The sequence below is a fragment of the Panthera uncia genome (genome assembly GCF_023721935.1).
Source record: "Panthera uncia isolate 11264 chromosome C1 unlocalized genomic scaffold, Puncia_PCG_1.0 HiC_scaffold_3, whole genome shotgun sequence".
Lineage (NCBI taxonomy): Eukaryota > Metazoa > Chordata > Mammalia > Carnivora > Felidae > Panthera > Panthera uncia.
This window is the reverse complement of record NW_026057584.1, coordinates 108470215-108487466: the sequence shown is the minus strand read 5'-3', so window position 1 is coordinate 108487466 and position 17252 is coordinate 108470215. Positions and strand designations below refer to the sequence as shown.

At 50.6% G+C, this 17252-nt stretch overlaps 1 protein-coding gene across 1 annotated transcript in view; it reads right to left on the bottom strand.

The window, feature by feature from the left end:
* Positions 1-16995, bottom strand: part of MYO7B (myosin VIIB) — a 63817-nt gene extending 46822 nt beyond the window's left edge. The window contains exons 1-10 of the mRNA XM_049615789.1: positions 16811-16995; positions 15375-15527; positions 13788-13972; positions 10439-10560; positions 6878-7020; positions 6080-6193; positions 4466-4619; positions 2241-2317; positions 994-1113; positions 546-688 (exon numbers count right to left, since the gene is read on the bottom strand). Coding sequence (XP_049471746.1) covers positions 546-688; positions 994-1113; positions 2241-2317; positions 4466-4619; positions 6080-6193; positions 6878-7020; positions 10439-10560; positions 13788-13972; positions 15375-15527; positions 16811-16966 — 1367 coding nt within the window. The 5' untranslated portion in view covers positions 16967-16995. The remainder of the gene's footprint in view (positions 1-545; positions 689-993; positions 1114-2240; positions 2318-4465; positions 4620-6079; positions 6194-6877; positions 7021-10438; positions 10561-13787; positions 13973-15374; positions 15528-16810) is intronic.
* Between the last annotated feature and the right edge of the window lie 257 nt (positions 16996-17252).

Genomic DNA, 17252 nt, shown 5'->3' with positions numbered 1-17252 from the left:
CCCTTCCCCGGTCCTCATCACAGTCCCAGCTAGGCATCGCTTTTCTGACCTGCCTCTTGCCTCCAGCTTGTGGGCCTCCAGTCTGGGCTGCTGGGACACTGGGACACAGGGCCAGAGGTGTCCTGCCTTGCCTGACCCTTGCCAAACTCAAAAGTCAGGGATGGTCACAAATCTCCTACCTTCCTTTCCCCGTTACTAGTAGGGTATCCCACCAACGAAGCAGTTGGATCAGGGCTAGCAATTTCCATGTTCACCCCTGCCTCACGTGATAATTCACTTCAGTTCATTAGGAGAGCAGATGGGTCAAGAGGGGTGACAGATGCTGGGCTGCAGCCCGACTCTTGGGGAGGCCTTTAGCTATGTGGCCTTCTCTAGATGTGCAGGGGGAGTCAGGGGGAGGCACACAGACCATCTCACTGCAGACACATCCGGGCCTGCAGAGCAGTCCCATGGGGGAGGAAGGGTTACCCTCCAGCTTGCTCAGCTAGACAGGACCCAAGCCGATCTCCCATTCTCTGAAAGCAGGCGAACTGAGAACTTCATACCTATTATTCTGGAAATTTTCAAAACCAAATATGTCCAGGAGGCCGATGGCCCTTCGCACATTTTTGGGGTCCTGGGCAGGTGGAGTGAAAATTGCAGCATTGATTTTCTTGACAATCCACAGGAAGAGGTGCCCGTAAATGCCCTGAGGAGACATGGGGGAAAGCCCACAGGCTTTGAAGCATAAGAGGAAGGCTGGCTCTTATCTCTAAGTTCACCGGCAAAGGCTGCACCCACACTGGATATCCTGGACCTGCTGAGGGGTGTTATCCCTACTTATAGGCAAGAACCCGAAGCCCAAAGAGGCTAGAAAAGCCCACAGTCACCTGGCAGGTGACTGGCAGTCAGGACCAGCCCAGCCATTGCCACTCTTTCCTGTTCTCTACCAGCAGGGCAAGGAGCCTTGTTCAACACACAGACACGGGGGCCCCTTTTCCCACAGCTCTGTACCTTGACAAAGGCGTCCCTCCGGTCTGCAGCCTGGGTGATGTTCAGGGGCCTGGTGACAAACTCCCCTCGGATGACGATGGAATGCTTGATCAGACAGTCCCGGAGTGCCTGCCACTTCACCTGGAAAGGCAGGTGAGGCCTGGCATCATGGCTGATGTGGCGGGGCCTGGCTCCTTGGCTCTGACCTACCTAGTCTTGTTTTCTCCCATGACCAAACACCCTAGGCCCAAGGCTTGACGGTGGGAGATGCCTATGGGGCTGTGCAAGAGGGCTGGGCCAGATGGAGACCAGAGTCAGGGTCCCTGGGCAGGCCCAGGCCCAGCATCAGTCTGAGCACTGGGGTGTTAGAGTGTTCCGGAAGGATACACAACCTGGATGGGTCCTGGGCTTGCTGGCTGCTTGGATTACCAGCTGTGTGCTGGTCTCCTGGGGGCCGGGGAAGGGGCTGGTGCCATAAGCAGACCTTGGAGAACAGTGGGTGGGGAGAGTTCTGAGGCCAGGTGACTGGCATCTGGATGGACCCCAACTGAAGCCATTCCTGCCTGGGGGCTGAAGGCCTAAGGGAACAGGAGGATTCTGGATGGGCCAGTCCTCTCACCATGCAGGGAAGACTGAGCCAGCAAGAACCCAAAGTTTCTAAGAACCCTGAACAAATTAAGAATATTAGCAGCAAAATGTGATTGCTTTGTTTGTTTGCTTGCTTCAATTCTATTAATTTCCCACCAGAACTGTCAACAGAGTGTGACATGGAGGAAATTATAATGTTCCCAGGGCAGAGATGTGTCTCCAGCCAGGGCCTGCCATCCTTCCTCCAAGCGAGGCTCCACTTTCCCAGAATAGCACAACTCCGGAAGGCAGGGGCTTATTGAGGCAGGCAGGGAAGGTCCAGTGTAAGGGCACTGGGCCATGTGGCCGTGTGGGGGGAGCTTGGGGACTGGGTGGGGTGGGTAGTGAGGATCCTGAGTGAAGGCCCCTGAAGAGCAGGGGGGACATGGGGAAGAGGGAAGAGACGTGTGTTAAAGCTGGACTGATCATTTTGTTAAAGATTAGCTCACACTGCCTCCCACCCCCAGTGTCTGCAGAGCCAGATGGGTTCAGGGGTTGAGCTGAGAGTCTGGGAGAGGAGTTGGGGGGAAGGAGTGGGAGCCTGGGGAGGGTTATGACAATCAGGAGTCAGGTGGCTGTGAGCCCAGACCCCTGGGGCCCCTCACAGAAATGGAAGCTGGCAGACACAATGGCCAGCCTACCTCCAGCAACTTCAGCACGATGGGAAAGGCAGGCGTCTCCATCACATCAGAGGAGTCCAGGTTCTCGAAGACTGCGGCTGTGGAGAGAAGCAGTAACCCGGACTGGCAAGGCAGCCGAAGTGATGGATCAGGGGTCCCAGTAGGGCCTGGCCTGGGCAGCCACAGATCCACCTATTAGGGGCAACTGTTCCTGGATGTGGGGCACCACCTCTCCCAGGCCCTCTCTGTGGGAGCCAATGTCCCTGGTGATTACCAGCCCCTTAGCTGTGAAGGAGTGTAACAGACTACTTCCCCCTCCACTCAGTGAGGTCGTAGCTCTGGGTCAAAGTGAAGTTTGAAGAAAAGAGGGCTTATTTGGAGGGAGAAGGCTGGTGCTGGTGTGGGCAGGATGGGGTCTACTAAAGAGAAAGATGAGCCATCAGCCCCCTTCAATCCACTCTGCTGTCCATGGAGATCCAGGCATCATTTATTCATTCAGTCAAATAAGCGGACATCCACAGAGCGTCACTATAAAAGCCAGGTCCAGTCCCCTTGCAGAGGTTTCCTGACCGGCCCCTCCTAGCCTCAATCCCCTTCTCTGAGGCAACCTCCACATCAGGGCTGCTGGGGGTGCGGGGGGGAGGAAGTGTCGTTTCTGTATGTATATATTTTCTCTTTTTTAAACTTGAAAAAATTATAAAATAAAGCATTCACATAAAAAAGTGTATAGAACCCCAAGGCGTGTTATAATAAATAATGATTAAGTCAACACTGTGTATCCACTACTACTGCCAAGATACGAAGCCTGGACAACATCCGAAGCTCTCATGGTCCTTTCTTGCTAAGACCACGTTCCTCCCCACTCACTAATGGAAACCACTTCCTTGCTTTCCATTATCCTTTTACTACCTAAATATGAGTCCTTAACAGCATTTAATCTCACCTGTGTTTAAATTTTGTTAAGTGTGATCTAATCGAACGTCTGATCTATAAGACCTGCATTCTTTTGTGCCTGGTCCCATGTCCTCGACACCACATTTGTAATACTCTCCCAGGTCCAGATGCCCCCTGTGTGTGTGTCAGCACCCACCTGTCACCAGCAGAAGTGCCAGTGTGGTGGATAGATCACACGGGCAGAACAACAACTCTCCTGGAGTAGATTTCCTTATATGGTGTGAGAGAGGGGTCCAAGTTCATGTTTTCCACATGGACATCCAACAGTTTATTGAAAAGTCTGTCCTTTCCTCACTGTTCTGTGAATCGGTGTCCTTCATGAATTCTAGAACCAACCATAGTTCCTTCCAATGTTGCCTCTGCCCCATTCTTTCTCTCTTTTCCTTTAGTACACCAATTAAAGGTGTGTTATAACTTCTCACTGTGTCCTTCACATCTCCTACTCTCTCTTATATATTTTCCATCCTTCTGTATCTCCATGCTGTGTTCCAGCTTCTCCTCTAGCTCACACACTCCCTCTCCATGTATATAAAACTGGCTGTTAAAACCATCCATTGAGTTCTGCATTTTGGTCTTTTTTTTTTTTAATTTTACAATTTCTACAAAGTTCCTTTTAAAATATATAATGTCACATTTTCTATTTCCAGTTTCGTGTCTAAATTTTCAAGCTTGGCTTTTTCTTTTCTTGAACATAGCAAGCATAGCTGCTTTATGGTTTGTGTCCAATAACCCCAAACATCTGAAGTCTTTGTGGCTCTATTTCTATTGTCTGTTATCTCCGCTGATTCTCACTCACAATATCTTGTTTCCTCACTCCTATCTATCCCCAGCTGCATGTGAGATGCTGTGTTTGAAAAATTGTTTAAAGTAATAATTTGTAATCAAAATTGGTGCCAGTTTCCTCCCGAGAAGGAAGGATCCATCAGATGCTTGGAGGCACTAACGGGCCAGGTCACCCTAATGCCCAGACCACCCAGATGCCTACAAATGGACTTGTACATTCATGCATGACTCTGTTTACTCTGGTTCACCCTTATCCTCAGGGGGTAGCCCTGTAGGGTCCCAGCTAAAACTGGGGGACTGATCAGAGTTTTCATCTTCAGGGGGCCCTAAGCTTTGACATCTTCCCTGTCACACCGTGAGACCTCCAAAATCATAGCTACAATTTTCAATGCATTTTCCCAGGACAGGGTTAGACTATGTGAGAACTCCCAGAGACTTCTTCCTCCTCCTGTTCCAGTCCCTCCAGTCTTCCTCCCCAGGGGGTACAGTTTGAGCGGACACAGCATTACCCATGAACTCCACGTTGCCCAGGTGGAGAATGGCTGCCAGCAGCTTGCTGAGGTCCCAGTTCTCCGAGTCAGAGAACATGAGAATCTTCATGGCAGAGCGCACGTGGGCATAGTCCTTGGCGTCGTTGAGACCCTCACAGGAGGTGCAGTTTCCCTGTAAGATTGGGCACCTCAACATTCTGGGGGCCACCCCACACCCAACCTCCTCCATCACAGGGCTAGTAAGGCAGAGATGTGTCAGGGACTCAGCCAAAGGCCCCTAAGAAGTGACACTTCACAGGCTCTAGGTGGACTCTGAGAGGCCAGCTGGAGAGGCTCCAGCTCAGAAAATACACAGAATTATTTCCAGAGGCAGAATCATGGTAACATAGACACAGCAGCCAGCAATGGCAGTTGGAAGCTGTGTGGCCTCAGCCAAACCGTTGATCTTCTTTGAGTCCCTACTTGTCACCCATCCCTGGGGAATCCTGCGAGTTCAATGCTTTAACAAACACCTTCCAAAGCTCCCCATGTACCAGGCCCTGTGCTACTTGGTGGGAATTCACAAATGGAGAGGCCTAGCCCTGTGTGGGACGCCGTGCATCCAATAAGGGAGGCAGGAAGCAAATGATGGTGTCATACTCTGTTACAGGTGCTGCTGAGACCAAAGAGGGCTAGGACAACCCTATGGGGAAGTGGGGAAAAGCTTCCTGGCGAAAGCACACGCTGTACTTCATAGCACCACAGGGAGAGGGCAGTGTAGGCAGAGAATAGCCGGAGCTAGGCTGCGGAGGCAGCGGCGGGGCTGGCAAGGAAGCGGGGGTCATATGGGGAGAAGTGGAGGGATGATGGGGATCTGGAGGTGCTTGGAAACCACGCCAAGGAGCCACAGGGAGGCCCCTGCAGAATGGCAGTCAGAGACAGGATCTGTCAGACTTGCACCGTGGAAGGAAGGTCTGCAGAAAGGATGATAGATTAGAGGTCAAGTCTGGTGACGGGAGGATGCTGGAGGAAACTACCACCGTGATCTGGGAAAGAAATGAGGAAGGCCTTCAGGCAGTGAACGTAGGAGAGAGGGGCTAGGCAGAGGAGATTCAAGAGGCAGAACTCTGCCATCCCCTTCTCAACAAACGGGCCGGATGGCCGCATGCGCCGCACTGTTCCAGGCGTGGGGGTGCAGCCCAAAGCAAGAGCAACTCCCTGCTTTGCTGGAGTTCAAGTTCTCAGGCACCTACAAGGATGGACGACTGGAAATGGGTGGATGAAATCGAGGAAGGAGAGGTGCGGCTACGACTCTCCGTCACCACCAGGGCCTCTGACATCTGGAACCAGAGAGAGCTGAGGTTCGTGGAGAGGGACTAGGAGTTCAACAGAAAATGAGGAAACACACGAGCAAAAGGAAGGCCTTGACAGTCACAAAAACAGAAGGCTGGAGTGGAGGATGGAAAAAGGGAGCCCTCAATCCCCGCCGCAGGGCTTTTCTGTGGCTGCAAACCCCAGGTGTAGCAGGAACCAGCCTTCCTTCTTCTTCTTGCTTTTGCTCTTGGGAGGCTGGGTGGGGCAGTGCTGTCAGGTTTGGGGTGGGAGAGGTGGGCAGGGAGGGCAGGGGCGGGGTGAGAGGGGGGTGGGCCTCACCATCGTCAGGTAGTGGTACTCGGAGGGCGTCCCCAGGCTCAGCAGCTGCTTCTCCTCAGCGCTCATCCCCTGGAGCATGCAGTAGAAGATGTGGTAGTTCCGCTCCTCGGGGGCCTGGTGGGGAAGGCGGTCCAGAGAGCCTGTAAGCATCCCCCACCCCCAGGCCACCAAGCCGCCTCCAGCCCTGTCCCAGCTTCTGCTCCAAGGTCTGTCAACCAGATGTGGCTCTGGCGTTGACCTGAGGGACGTTGGGTTTGGCAGATGTCCCCATCTTGGGCTTCCAAGGTCAGCTCTTGCCCACAGCCCTGGGCTAAAGGCCACTCTTCACAAACTCCTGGCTCCCAGGGGCTTCCCTGCATCTCCACTGCTCCTCCCAGCCCCGAGGTCAGCTTTCCTAAGTTGCAAGCCAGGGAGTGATGCCAGGATCCAGATCCTTAGCTCAGGACTGGCCTGGCCTTAGAATTAATTCTAGGAGAGGTAAGTAGTAAGCACCAAACAATGTAGAACATGATGTGGATGGAAAATTCAAAACAGAAAATCCTATGATTTCTTCTTCTTGAATACTGGGAAAGGACCATCATTACCCAATTCTAGGGGTCCTTGGCCCATCTCAGGGTAAGTACAGTGGCAACAAACTAAGACCTCTGAAGGTCTGTGGCAGGGGCGGGAAGGGGGGTGTCCCTGGAGAGGCGTGAGAGTGATGGAAGGGAACCTGTCATAAAAGCCTCTTCATCCCGACTCCCAGCCCTGGGGTGGGCAGAGGTTCCCCAGGACCAGTGCAGCAGAGGGAGTCCTCACCTGCCGGCAGACCCGGGACTTCTCCAGGAGAAACTGCTCGATGCGTGCACCCTCGATGACCCCGCTAGGATTGAAGTGGATGTCGATATACTTCCCAAAGCGGCTTGAGTTATCATTTCGGATTGTCTTGGCATTTCCGAAGGCTGAAGGTCAGAGGGTGATGCCCATGATGGGAGCAGAGAGGGGGAAATTTACTTTTAGTGGGATCATCTGGGAAAGCTTCTTAAGCCCAGAGTTGAAGGATTGGGTAGCATTGCACTGGAGGGTGGTGGCAGCCAAGAGTGTGCTGAGGGGAAGACAAAGTGCAAGTAAAGGTGCAAGTGTCGGTAAGCATGGGGTGTGCTCACAGAGCGGGAAATTTGGCTGGAGCATAAAATATAGAGGAAAGCAGTGGAAGACAGACGGAACCAGTTAGTAGCATAGAGCCTTGAATGCCAGGCTAAGATGTTTGGAATTAGTCTGTGGGTGATGGGGGAGGCAGGAAACCTTCTGAGGGAGTATGGGAACAGATTTGCATTTTGGAAAGATTGCTCAGGCTGAAGGGCAGGGGCTGGTAGGGCAAGCTGGCAGGGACAAGGCTCAGATGGGGGGTCACACCAGAAGGCATTTGGATTGCAGCATGACTGAAGGTGCGTTTTTATAGAGCTGTTTCTGTGAGCTTCTCGGACATGACCCACAATAAGAAAGACCCTTTGCAATGAGTCTCAGTGAATACACACCCCCACCTATACATGTAATTAAAAGAAAATATTCAGTACTGTTTCTGATCAAGAGCTGTGCACTGGGGTATTTTCTCTTCTATGCTATTTAATTTGTCCTAAAAGACCGGGGTGCCTGGGTGGCTCAGCTGGTTGAGCATCCGACTTTGGCTCAGGTCATGATCTCATGGTCTGTGAATTTGAGCCCCGAGTCAGGTTCTGTGCTGACAGCTCAGAGCCTGGAGCCTGCTTCGGATTCTGTGTCTCCCTCTCTCTGCCCATCCCCTGCTTGTGCTCTGTCTCTCCTCTCCTCTCCTCTCCTCTCCTCTCCTCTCCTCTCCTCCTTTCTCTCTCTCTCTCTCAAAATAATAAACATTAAAATTTTTTTTTTAATTTATAATTTGTCCTAAAAGACTAATTTCAAGACTCATTGGTGGGTTGGGTTGCAGTTTGAAAATACCACCATCCATCATTAGTCCCAAGAGAAGAAGGAAAAAGAGTCCTTGGTCTCTCCCCCTTGAGGAATCCCGACAGATAGCAGAGGCTCTGATAAGGACTAACTATGCTTCAGAAACCTACTTTGTGTGGTTCAACCCAGTGGCCAATCTCTCTTCGAGAAAACCTGATGTCAGCCCTTTTTGGTAGAAATTGGCAAGCTGATTCTACAATGTATATAGAAAAGTAAATGTGGCCACCAACACTGGAGGATGTGTGCTACCTGATTGAAAAACTGACTAAGCTCAGAACTCAAGACAGTGTGGTATTGGTGAAAGAGTAGTCAGAGAGAGCAATAGAACAGAACAGAGAATCCAGAAACAGACTCACACATGTATGATCAACTGAGTTTGGACAAAGGTGCAAAGGCCACTGAATGGGAAAAGAATAGTCTTCTTGGCAAATGGGCCTGAAATTCTTGGATATCCTTATGAAAGAAAACAAGAAACGAAAGGGAAGGAAAAAAAAGAAAAAAGCAGAAACTCGACTCAGACCTTGCACTATAGAGAAAATGAACACAAAATAGATACAGATCTAAATGTAAAACCTAAAACTGCACCACATCTAGAAGAAAATGTAGAAGAAAATCTCTGGGTTGGGCAAAGATTGCTTAAACACAACACTGAAAGCATAGTCAAGGAGAGAAACAAAGATAAATGGAACTTCATCGAAATCTAAAACATCTGGCCTCTGAAAGACACTGTCAGAACGGAGGAACAGACTACAGACTGGGGCAAAATATCTGCAAAATGCATATATTATAAGGGGTTTGAATCCAGAATATATAGAGAGCTCCCAATTCATTAATAAGGAAACAATTTAAAAATGGGCAAAAGATTTGAACACATACAGAGAAGATACGCAGATAGGAAATAAGCCCATGAAAAGATGCTCTACATCATTAGCCATGATGTGAGTCACCTGGGTGACTCAAGTCAGTTGAGCATCCAACTTCGGCTCACATCATGATCTCACAGTTCGTGGGTTTGAGCCCCGCATCAGGCTCTGTGCTGACAGCTCAGAACCTGGAGCCTGCGTTGGATTTTGTGTCTCCCTCTCTCTCTCTGCTCCTCCCCCATTCATGCTCTGTCTCTCAAATATAAATAAAAGTTAAAAAAAAAAAAAGTAGCCAGCCCCAAAACGCTGAAAACCATTTGATCTCATTTATATAACTTTATGGAAAAGATAAAGTGCTGACTCCCCGTGCAGTTTAAAATCTATGTATGACTTTTGACTCCTGCAAAACTTAACTACCGATAGCCTATTGTTGACTGGAAGCCTTACCGATAATACAGTCGATGAACACATACTTTGTAAGTTATATGTATTATATATTGTATTCTCACAATAAAGTTAAGCTAGAGAAAAGAAAATGTTATTGAAATCATAAGGAAGAGAAAATATATTTATAGCATTGTACTGTATTTATAAAAAAAAAAAATCCACATGTATCCACAGCGGACTTGTGCATGTCAAACCGTCATTATTCAAGGGTTAGCTCTACAGGGGAGAAAAGAGAAATCGGTGGTTGCCAAAGACTGGCGTTGGGAAGAGAGGCCATGAGGGAAGTTTTGGGGTGATAGGAACATTCCATATCAGGACTATGATGGGCATTCTGACTGAGTTTGTCAAAACTCATAAAACTGTAGATGAACTTTGTATGTAAAACATCCCTCTGTTACAAAGAAACAGGAGAGAACCCACTGACCGTGGCTGGGTACTGGGGGGTTGAGGTCCACATCTCTGGGCAACCCCCACCAGAGACTGAGTGAGGGGATGCTGAGGCCTGGCACAGTGCCCAGTGCAGGGCACTCATATAGGCACTTTGCTCTGGGCTCCGCCTTAGGCTGGTCAAGACCTGGGCAGATCTGCGTGCCGTGTGAACCTCATCCTGCCAATTCTGCCTTCCCTTTCCTGAGTGTCCTATGGGCATCCCAGTTGGGTGACATTTCCTGTCTGTTCCTGCCACCTCCCCCTTCATCTTGCAGGGTCACCCCCCATAGACCCCTTACAGACAGTCTTGACACAGGCTTAGCAACTGCTTCCTCGGTGGCTCAAGTGGACACACCCAGCATTTGCCAAACTGATTTCATCCCACAGTCTTTATTTAAAAGGAATACTTGTTTCAATACCGTGAAAAATACGCTTAAAGAAAGCTTGTTTACAAGGTCATCAGTCTTTCCCATTCTGGCTTCCCGGGAGCCCCCACACTACCATCTACTTCATGCTGGTCTTTCCTGTCCTGAGGGAACCTGAGTCATGGAAAGGGTATGGCCCATCCTGTCCTTCCCCATGGACACCTCCTGGCAGGAAGCTTCCAGCCTACAGGGTCTGGGGAGGAGGGCCAGTTGTGAGGGTGCCCACTTACCTTCCAGAATGGGGTTGGCCTCCAGGACCTGCTGTTCAATCCATGAATGCTGGCCGCTGACAGTGGCCAGGAACTGCAGGATGAGCTTGGTGGTCTCCGTCTTACCTGCCCCAGACTCACCACTGCGAAGAGGGCACACAGGGCATCAGTCAATAAACCAGCAGTTTCTTCAGTACCCCCAACTGTTCTGCAGACCCACCACAGGACTGCTTTCTGGTCTGAACAAAGATGCCCTCCCCCCCAAACCCCTGTGCACAAATCCCACCACATTTGCCCTGTGGGTCTCAGCTGTCTACTTTGTATTGGTTATTGGCGAGTTCGTCTTTTCTGCCCTGCTTGGATGGGAGCTCCTTGCAGGCATGGTTGTATCTGGTTCATTCCAGTGTCACCGGCCCAGTGCTCAGTAACTACTGATGAATGAACGGGACCAGATGGCACAATGTCTTGTTGTAATATCCTCTGCTTGAGCAGTGAGTTTATGTTGGCCAGATGGGAGACTGCATCAGTCCTTTTGAAAAGCAATGCAGCATAGGTATCAAAAACCTTCAGAATTACCCTGCCTTGAGCCTAAGAAAGCAATCCTGAAATCAGAAAAAGCTTTCTTCACAAAGCTCTCTGCTCACTAAAGTATTATTCATTTATCATCACAATTGCAGAAAATCCGGCACACCTGGCTGGCTCAGTCAGTGGAGCTTGTGACTCGGAGTTGTAGGTTCAAGCCCCACATTGGGTGTAGACATTACTTAAAAAAAAAAAAATTAAAAAAGAACAATTGTGGAAAATCAGAAGTACTATAAAGTGGGGGCGATTAGTTATGGTCTCTCCAGTTAGAGAACACTAGGACCAAGTCTATATGGGGCTTTCAGTAAATGTGGGCAATGCCAGTAGGTACAGTAAAGTGACAAATGTCCACTGTCTTCAGTATAATTGTAACCAAGGGGGTAGGGGAAGCCATCTCTTCCAGAAGTATCTAGCAATTTTTTTCCAACAATATTTTTCTGAAATTTTGTAAAATTTTCATAGTGAATATATATTCATTTCATAATGGTGAGATATGAAAACTTGTTTTTAAAAGTTTCTTAAGGAGTTGAATTAAGTTAAAAATATACTCAAATCTGGCACATAGCACACTCAGGTTAATAGTTAATTACTGTTATGGAGGCTTGAATATCACTTTTGTATCAATTACTTTTTATTATGGAAAATGTCAAACATTACAAATGGAGGCTTGGGGAGCCTGGATCTCTTAGTCAGTTAAGCGTCTGACTTCAGCTCAGGTCATGATCTTGTGGTTCGTGAGTTTGAGCCCCTCATCGGGCCCTGTGCTGACAGCTCAAAGCCTGGAGCCTGTTTCAAGTTCTGTGTCTCCCTCTCTTTCCGCCCCTCCCCTGCTTGCTCTCTCTCTCTCTCTCAAAAATGAATAAACATTAAAGAAAAACTTAAAAAAAAAAGTGGGGGCTGAATAGTGTCTTGCTAATGAAAGCACTTCTTGTCACCCGATCATAAGTGCACCCAGGCCCACCCAGGTCCCCTCAGAATCCAGGCTTTCACAAGTTCCCCAGGAGACTCCTGCACTTTACAGTTTGCATGAGGAACTCCCACAGTCCGATTCCCAGCTTCGACTCCTGGCCAATTTTGTTTTCCACCCTGTCCTATTTTGAAACAAATCTCAGACAAATATTGTTTCCTCTGAAAATATTAATTAAAAAAAAGTTTTGATCAAAATGTCACAATCACTGCCTGCTGAGTCAGTCTGATCAGCAGACCTCTGCTGCTCACCGCAAACACCAGCTCCCCAAACAAACCTCCAAGGCAGAGATGGGATGCTGAGGGGAGAGCTGGGATGATTTTCTCATGGCCTTGAGGGAGGGGAGGGCAAGAGGAGAAGGAAGTTTGGCTCAGAGTGAGGTTCTGTTCGTACAAAAAGCCACAGATCGGGGTACTCTACCCTCTTCTTGAGGCACTGCTGTCCTGGAAGTGGAGGCTGGCCTGGTGAGCTTCCCGGCCAGCATGGGGCCCAGCTCTTGGGCAGCATGGGCAGACTCTTGCAGTGAGGCTGGTCTGCCTAGTCCTCGGGGGGAGGGGGCAGATGGGGAGCACACGGAGCAGACAGGCAGAGCCCCAGAGGGAGACAAAGTACCAGCCCTCATTGGCACATAATTCCATTCACTTCTGGAAAAGTGGGAATCACCCCAGGATACCTCTCTGTCTTCTTTTCCAGTGTCCTGGGTTAGAATTCCCTACTTAGCAGCTGTGTGTCTCTGGGAAAGGATCTCAGCCTCTCTGGTGGGAGGTTTCCCACCCAACAGTAAAATGGGAATAAGAAGATCTACTTCAAAGGGCTGCTGAGAACAGCAAATGTGATCATCTCTTGCTATAGGACTTCATTCTGGTCTCTGTTCCAACATCCGTCCTCAGAGAGGCCGTGCCTGGTCTGCCCTCCCTCTAGAACAACAGCCCATCACTGTCTTTCCTCTTTCCCTACAATGCTTTTCTTCAAAGCTCTCATTACCTGCTGTCCCCACCCCCCAAATTGGCTTATTTATTGTCTGTCTCCCCTTCTAGAATGTAAACTCCATAAGGTAGGGATTTTAGTCCCTTTCATTTGCTGCTGTCTCCCCATGTTAGTACAGAACAGGTGTGCAACCAGAGCACAGTGGACCCTCGAATGAATGAATGAATGAATGGCTCTACTATAGCTCCAAGCAATGTGCCCTGAGCCAAATTCCCCCTCCCCCTTCCTTTCCCTCTCTCCCTGCCTTCCCTCAGGTGGGCCTGTGCAGGAAGCAGGGAGGCCAGGCCAGGCAGAGGGCCTCTGAAGAAGGGTCAGGACCTGGATTGGAGGAGGACATGTCCCTCCTGGGCCCCAGAAACCTGAGAGCTGCCCACTGGAGCTGCTGCTACCCCTGTCCTCACCTGAGGCCTGCCCAGAGATTTGTGTGTGTGTGTGTGTGAGACATCACCTATTTGACCCCTGTGTTTGCAAGAAGCCATCCTGGGTCCCATTTCTAAAAGTGCCCATCCCCATTTCTCCTTCCTTGTCTGAGGAAATATTCATGAAGGCTGGGGCAGTGCAGGTCCTGCTGATGCAGTAGAAGAGCTGATTCTGAAGGAAGGAAGCCCTGGAGGGACCTGTCAGGGTGGAGGGGCAGTAGGGAGCAGGTGTAGGTGAGATGTGTGCCCTTGAGGAGGCTGTGTGCAGCTGAATGGGAGCCCCTAAATCACACAGGCCTTGTAGGCAGGCTGGTTTGGAGAGGTTTAGGGAGAGGGGATGCTCCTTGCTTTACTAGAAACTAGTGCCTGGCCCATGTGATTCCCCAGGGACAAGGGGAGCCTGACCCCCCCCCACCTGATAATGCAGCACTGGTCCCTCTTATTCCTCTTCATGTTGAAATAGCAGTTGTTGGCGATGGCAAAGACGTGCGGTGGTAGCTCACCCATGTGGTGGTTGTAATACAGCTGCACCTGCTCCAGGGTGTAGAGGGGCAGCACCTGGAATGGGTTCACGGCCACCAGGATGGAGCCTGTGTATGTCTGGGGAAGGGAACAGGTGGTTAGTGCTCTCTGCTCTGAAGGCCAATGCTGCCTGGCCCTGACCTTGACCTTGAGTGTGGCCTGCTGAGGCTACCAGGACTGGCTGAGTCTGGTGGGGAAGAGGGGTCTGATTCTGGGCCAGGGAGACAAGACATTCAGCTGGAAAGATCGGGATGTTCACCGCAAACAAAAGCTGGGGGTGAGTACATTCACAGGAAGATTAGATGAGGTCTTTGTTAAATGTTTAGCGTTCTGTCTGGTGTTTAGAAGACTCAATAAAAGTGGGCTGAATTTATGAAGTGAGTCTTCACCTGCCTCTCACCTGACCACATGAGGCTGGTCAACAAGCGTAGCCTCCACTGATCCCTCCTAGGACCCCATTCAGGACCACCTGGTTATCTGGAGCCCCCACTAGTCCTGGGAATGGGACAGGGAGAGCCACCTCATCAAGTCACATGATTATCCACATCCAAATTTTCATTTTAGGAATGGAGAGTTTAATGTCTCTGACTCCAAGGACTATGACAGCCAGATAAAAGAATGCAAGCATAAGCTCTTTGGAAAGGATAAACTGTAATTCACTTTAGCTTGTTGGCGTTATCAGTCCCAGGATCTCTGAATCACATTCAGCCAGTGTTCACTCAGTGTATTCTATTGCCCCCTTCCACCGCAGAGCCTCCTCACTCTCCTGACCAGCCCTCCCCTCTTTTCGGGGTCCCCTGCTCACTCATCCCTGAAGGGCTGCTCAGAGCCAAACCAGCCACCTTGAACTAGGAGAGGCCCAGGCAGGCAGTGACTTCATAGGCCACACCCACTCAGGGCGGGGCTGGAGCCAGTTTTGAATGCTCAGTCTCCTGGGAAAATCGCATTGGAAGGGGAATATGAGCCTTAGAGCTGGGGTGAGCCTCCCATCCGCTGCCAGGTTTTGGGAGAAGGACCCACATCAATCTGCACAGCCCTCCTGACCATCACAGGACTCACTTCACAAGAGAGCAGGGGTCTGCTGCCTAGTGACCCTGTCTCTGCCAAATGCCTAGGAAGGAACATAAGACTATGTCCACCCCCCTGGCCTCTGGTCCACTTGGCCATCAAAGCAGGCCTTCCACTCAGCCACAGATGAAGGGGGGACAGCACTAATTGAGCACCTACTGTGTGCTAGGGACTGTGCTGGCATGCTGCCTGTCAGCTTTCTGAGACTGCAAGGTATTATGATGCCAAGGAGAAGTGTTAAGCTCCTTGCCCACCTCACGCAGTGAGGGTGGGGGTGGGTTGGCTGGGTGGGGACTGAACCAGGTGTGCCTGGCTCCAAACCTCTGGTGCCTGTTTTTTTTTTCTTCCCCAGCCAGGAGGTCAGTGCACATGGACCAAGCCCCCTGAGCAGAGGGTGGAAACGGGGACTCACATAGATCTTGTGCTGCTGGTAACGGATCAGGAGATTGTGCACCATGCCTGCCTCGCTCAGGTCCCCCAGGCGGATCATGTCGTCCACACCTTGCATTGAATTGGGGTGCATGGGGCTGAGGGTATCAAGGTCCTCTGCTCGGATCCAGTGTTCCTGGAACAAAGGGCACAGACTCCCCTGAGGGGTGGCCTCCACATGGGCCAACCCACTGCACCTCTTCTCCAAGTTCTCAGCACATCAGCTGACCTGGTGGCCTGAGTCTCTGGCTGAGGTCAAGGAAAACCTGAGGGAGGATCAGGGCAGTTTGCAGTTGGAGAAAGGACGTGTCTAGAGCCAGGGGTCAGTGTGAAGCCAAGCGTCAGTGTGAAGCCAGGGGTCAGTGTGAAGCCAGGGGTCAGTGTGAAGCCAAGCGTCAGTGTGAAGCCAGGCGTCAGTGTGAAGCCAGGCGTCTGTGTGAAGCCAGGAGTCAGTGTGAAGCCAGGTGCCAGTGTGAAGCCAGGTGTCAGTGTGAAGCCAAGCATCAGTGTGAAGCCAGGGCTAATGGTGAATTTCAGACCAGGGTCAGAGTAGCTTGTAGCCAGAAGTCAGATTTGGCTGTCATTGAGATCAGGAGCAGGATCACCTGGGGGCCTCACAGATGGCTGGAATAAAAGCATGCAAGTAAAAGTGCTTTGTAAACTGTAAAACATCACTTTGCAAATGGAAGATATAATCATTCATGTTTTACTGGCTTCCCTAATATGCAGCTTACAGGTCATAGCCTAGAAACTTCTCCCTGGAGGCCAAGTCTCCACATACCCGATGCTGCAGCACCTCAGCAAAGAGGTTTGCCCGAGGGGGACTGAAGGGATGAGCTGGACCCCTAGCCCTGCATGCCCTTCCTCATGGCACCACACTTGGCTGAAGCTACCCCCCAACCCCCAGATGGCTGAGCTGCAACCCTGCAGGCCACCCCAGCTTCCACTTCTCTCTCACCTGGGCTGTTCTGTTCAGTACCAGCTGAGCCTCGTCTTCTTCCTCCTCACATTCTGGGGCCCTCCTCTCCTCAAAGAACACCTTTCCTTCTCTCCTCCTGGTCTCCAGGCTTACCCTCCTTTACTTGGCAAAGCAGCTTTCTGCCACCCTCCCTCTCTGTCACAGCCCCTTCCTCACTTCCCTATTTCCTACTTCCCTTAATTGGCCTAGTTTTCCATCTACCTACTCAGTCCTTGCTCTTTCATTATAGAAACATTCCCCAAGACAGACACATGATGTCCACCATGACAGGACCCCACTGTGGTCTGTTCTACTGGGTAGGTTTCCCCCCATCTGGGCTCTGAAACCCCTGGTGTTGGAGAGCAGTGACAGAAGAGGAAAGGGGCTCAGGGTCCTAGAGGGGTGGGGTTGGGGTGGGGCTAAGAGGGCCCAGCCTCCCTGAAGAGCCTGGCCACACTGACCTTGCCCTCATCATCTTCAACCAAGATCTTGCCAGGCTTTGTTTCCTTGATGATGCACCCAATAGCCACGCTGGTCTTGTTGGCAGGGAGGGGGTTCAGCCACACATGGTCACCCTGGACAGAAGATAGAAGACAGTGGTCAAACACCTGTTCCATGTTCCCTTTCCTGCTCAAGACTTACCTCTCCTGGGGGCCGTCTTTTCCAATGCTCTCTTCATACCCCCTCCTCCTCTTTCCCTCTCCTTCTTATTCCCTCTCTCCTTTCCCACTCTCTCTTGCTCTTGCCAGGATGGCAGTGGGAGGTAGCAATGGAAGATTCCCTGACCTACCTTGGTTCTAGGAAACAGACAAGCCATATTTGCAGGAAAACAGTCCCACCGTGAGGTGGAAAAAGAGTCTTTGCCCTGTGAATAGCCCTATAGGACCGAAACCCGTTGGGTGA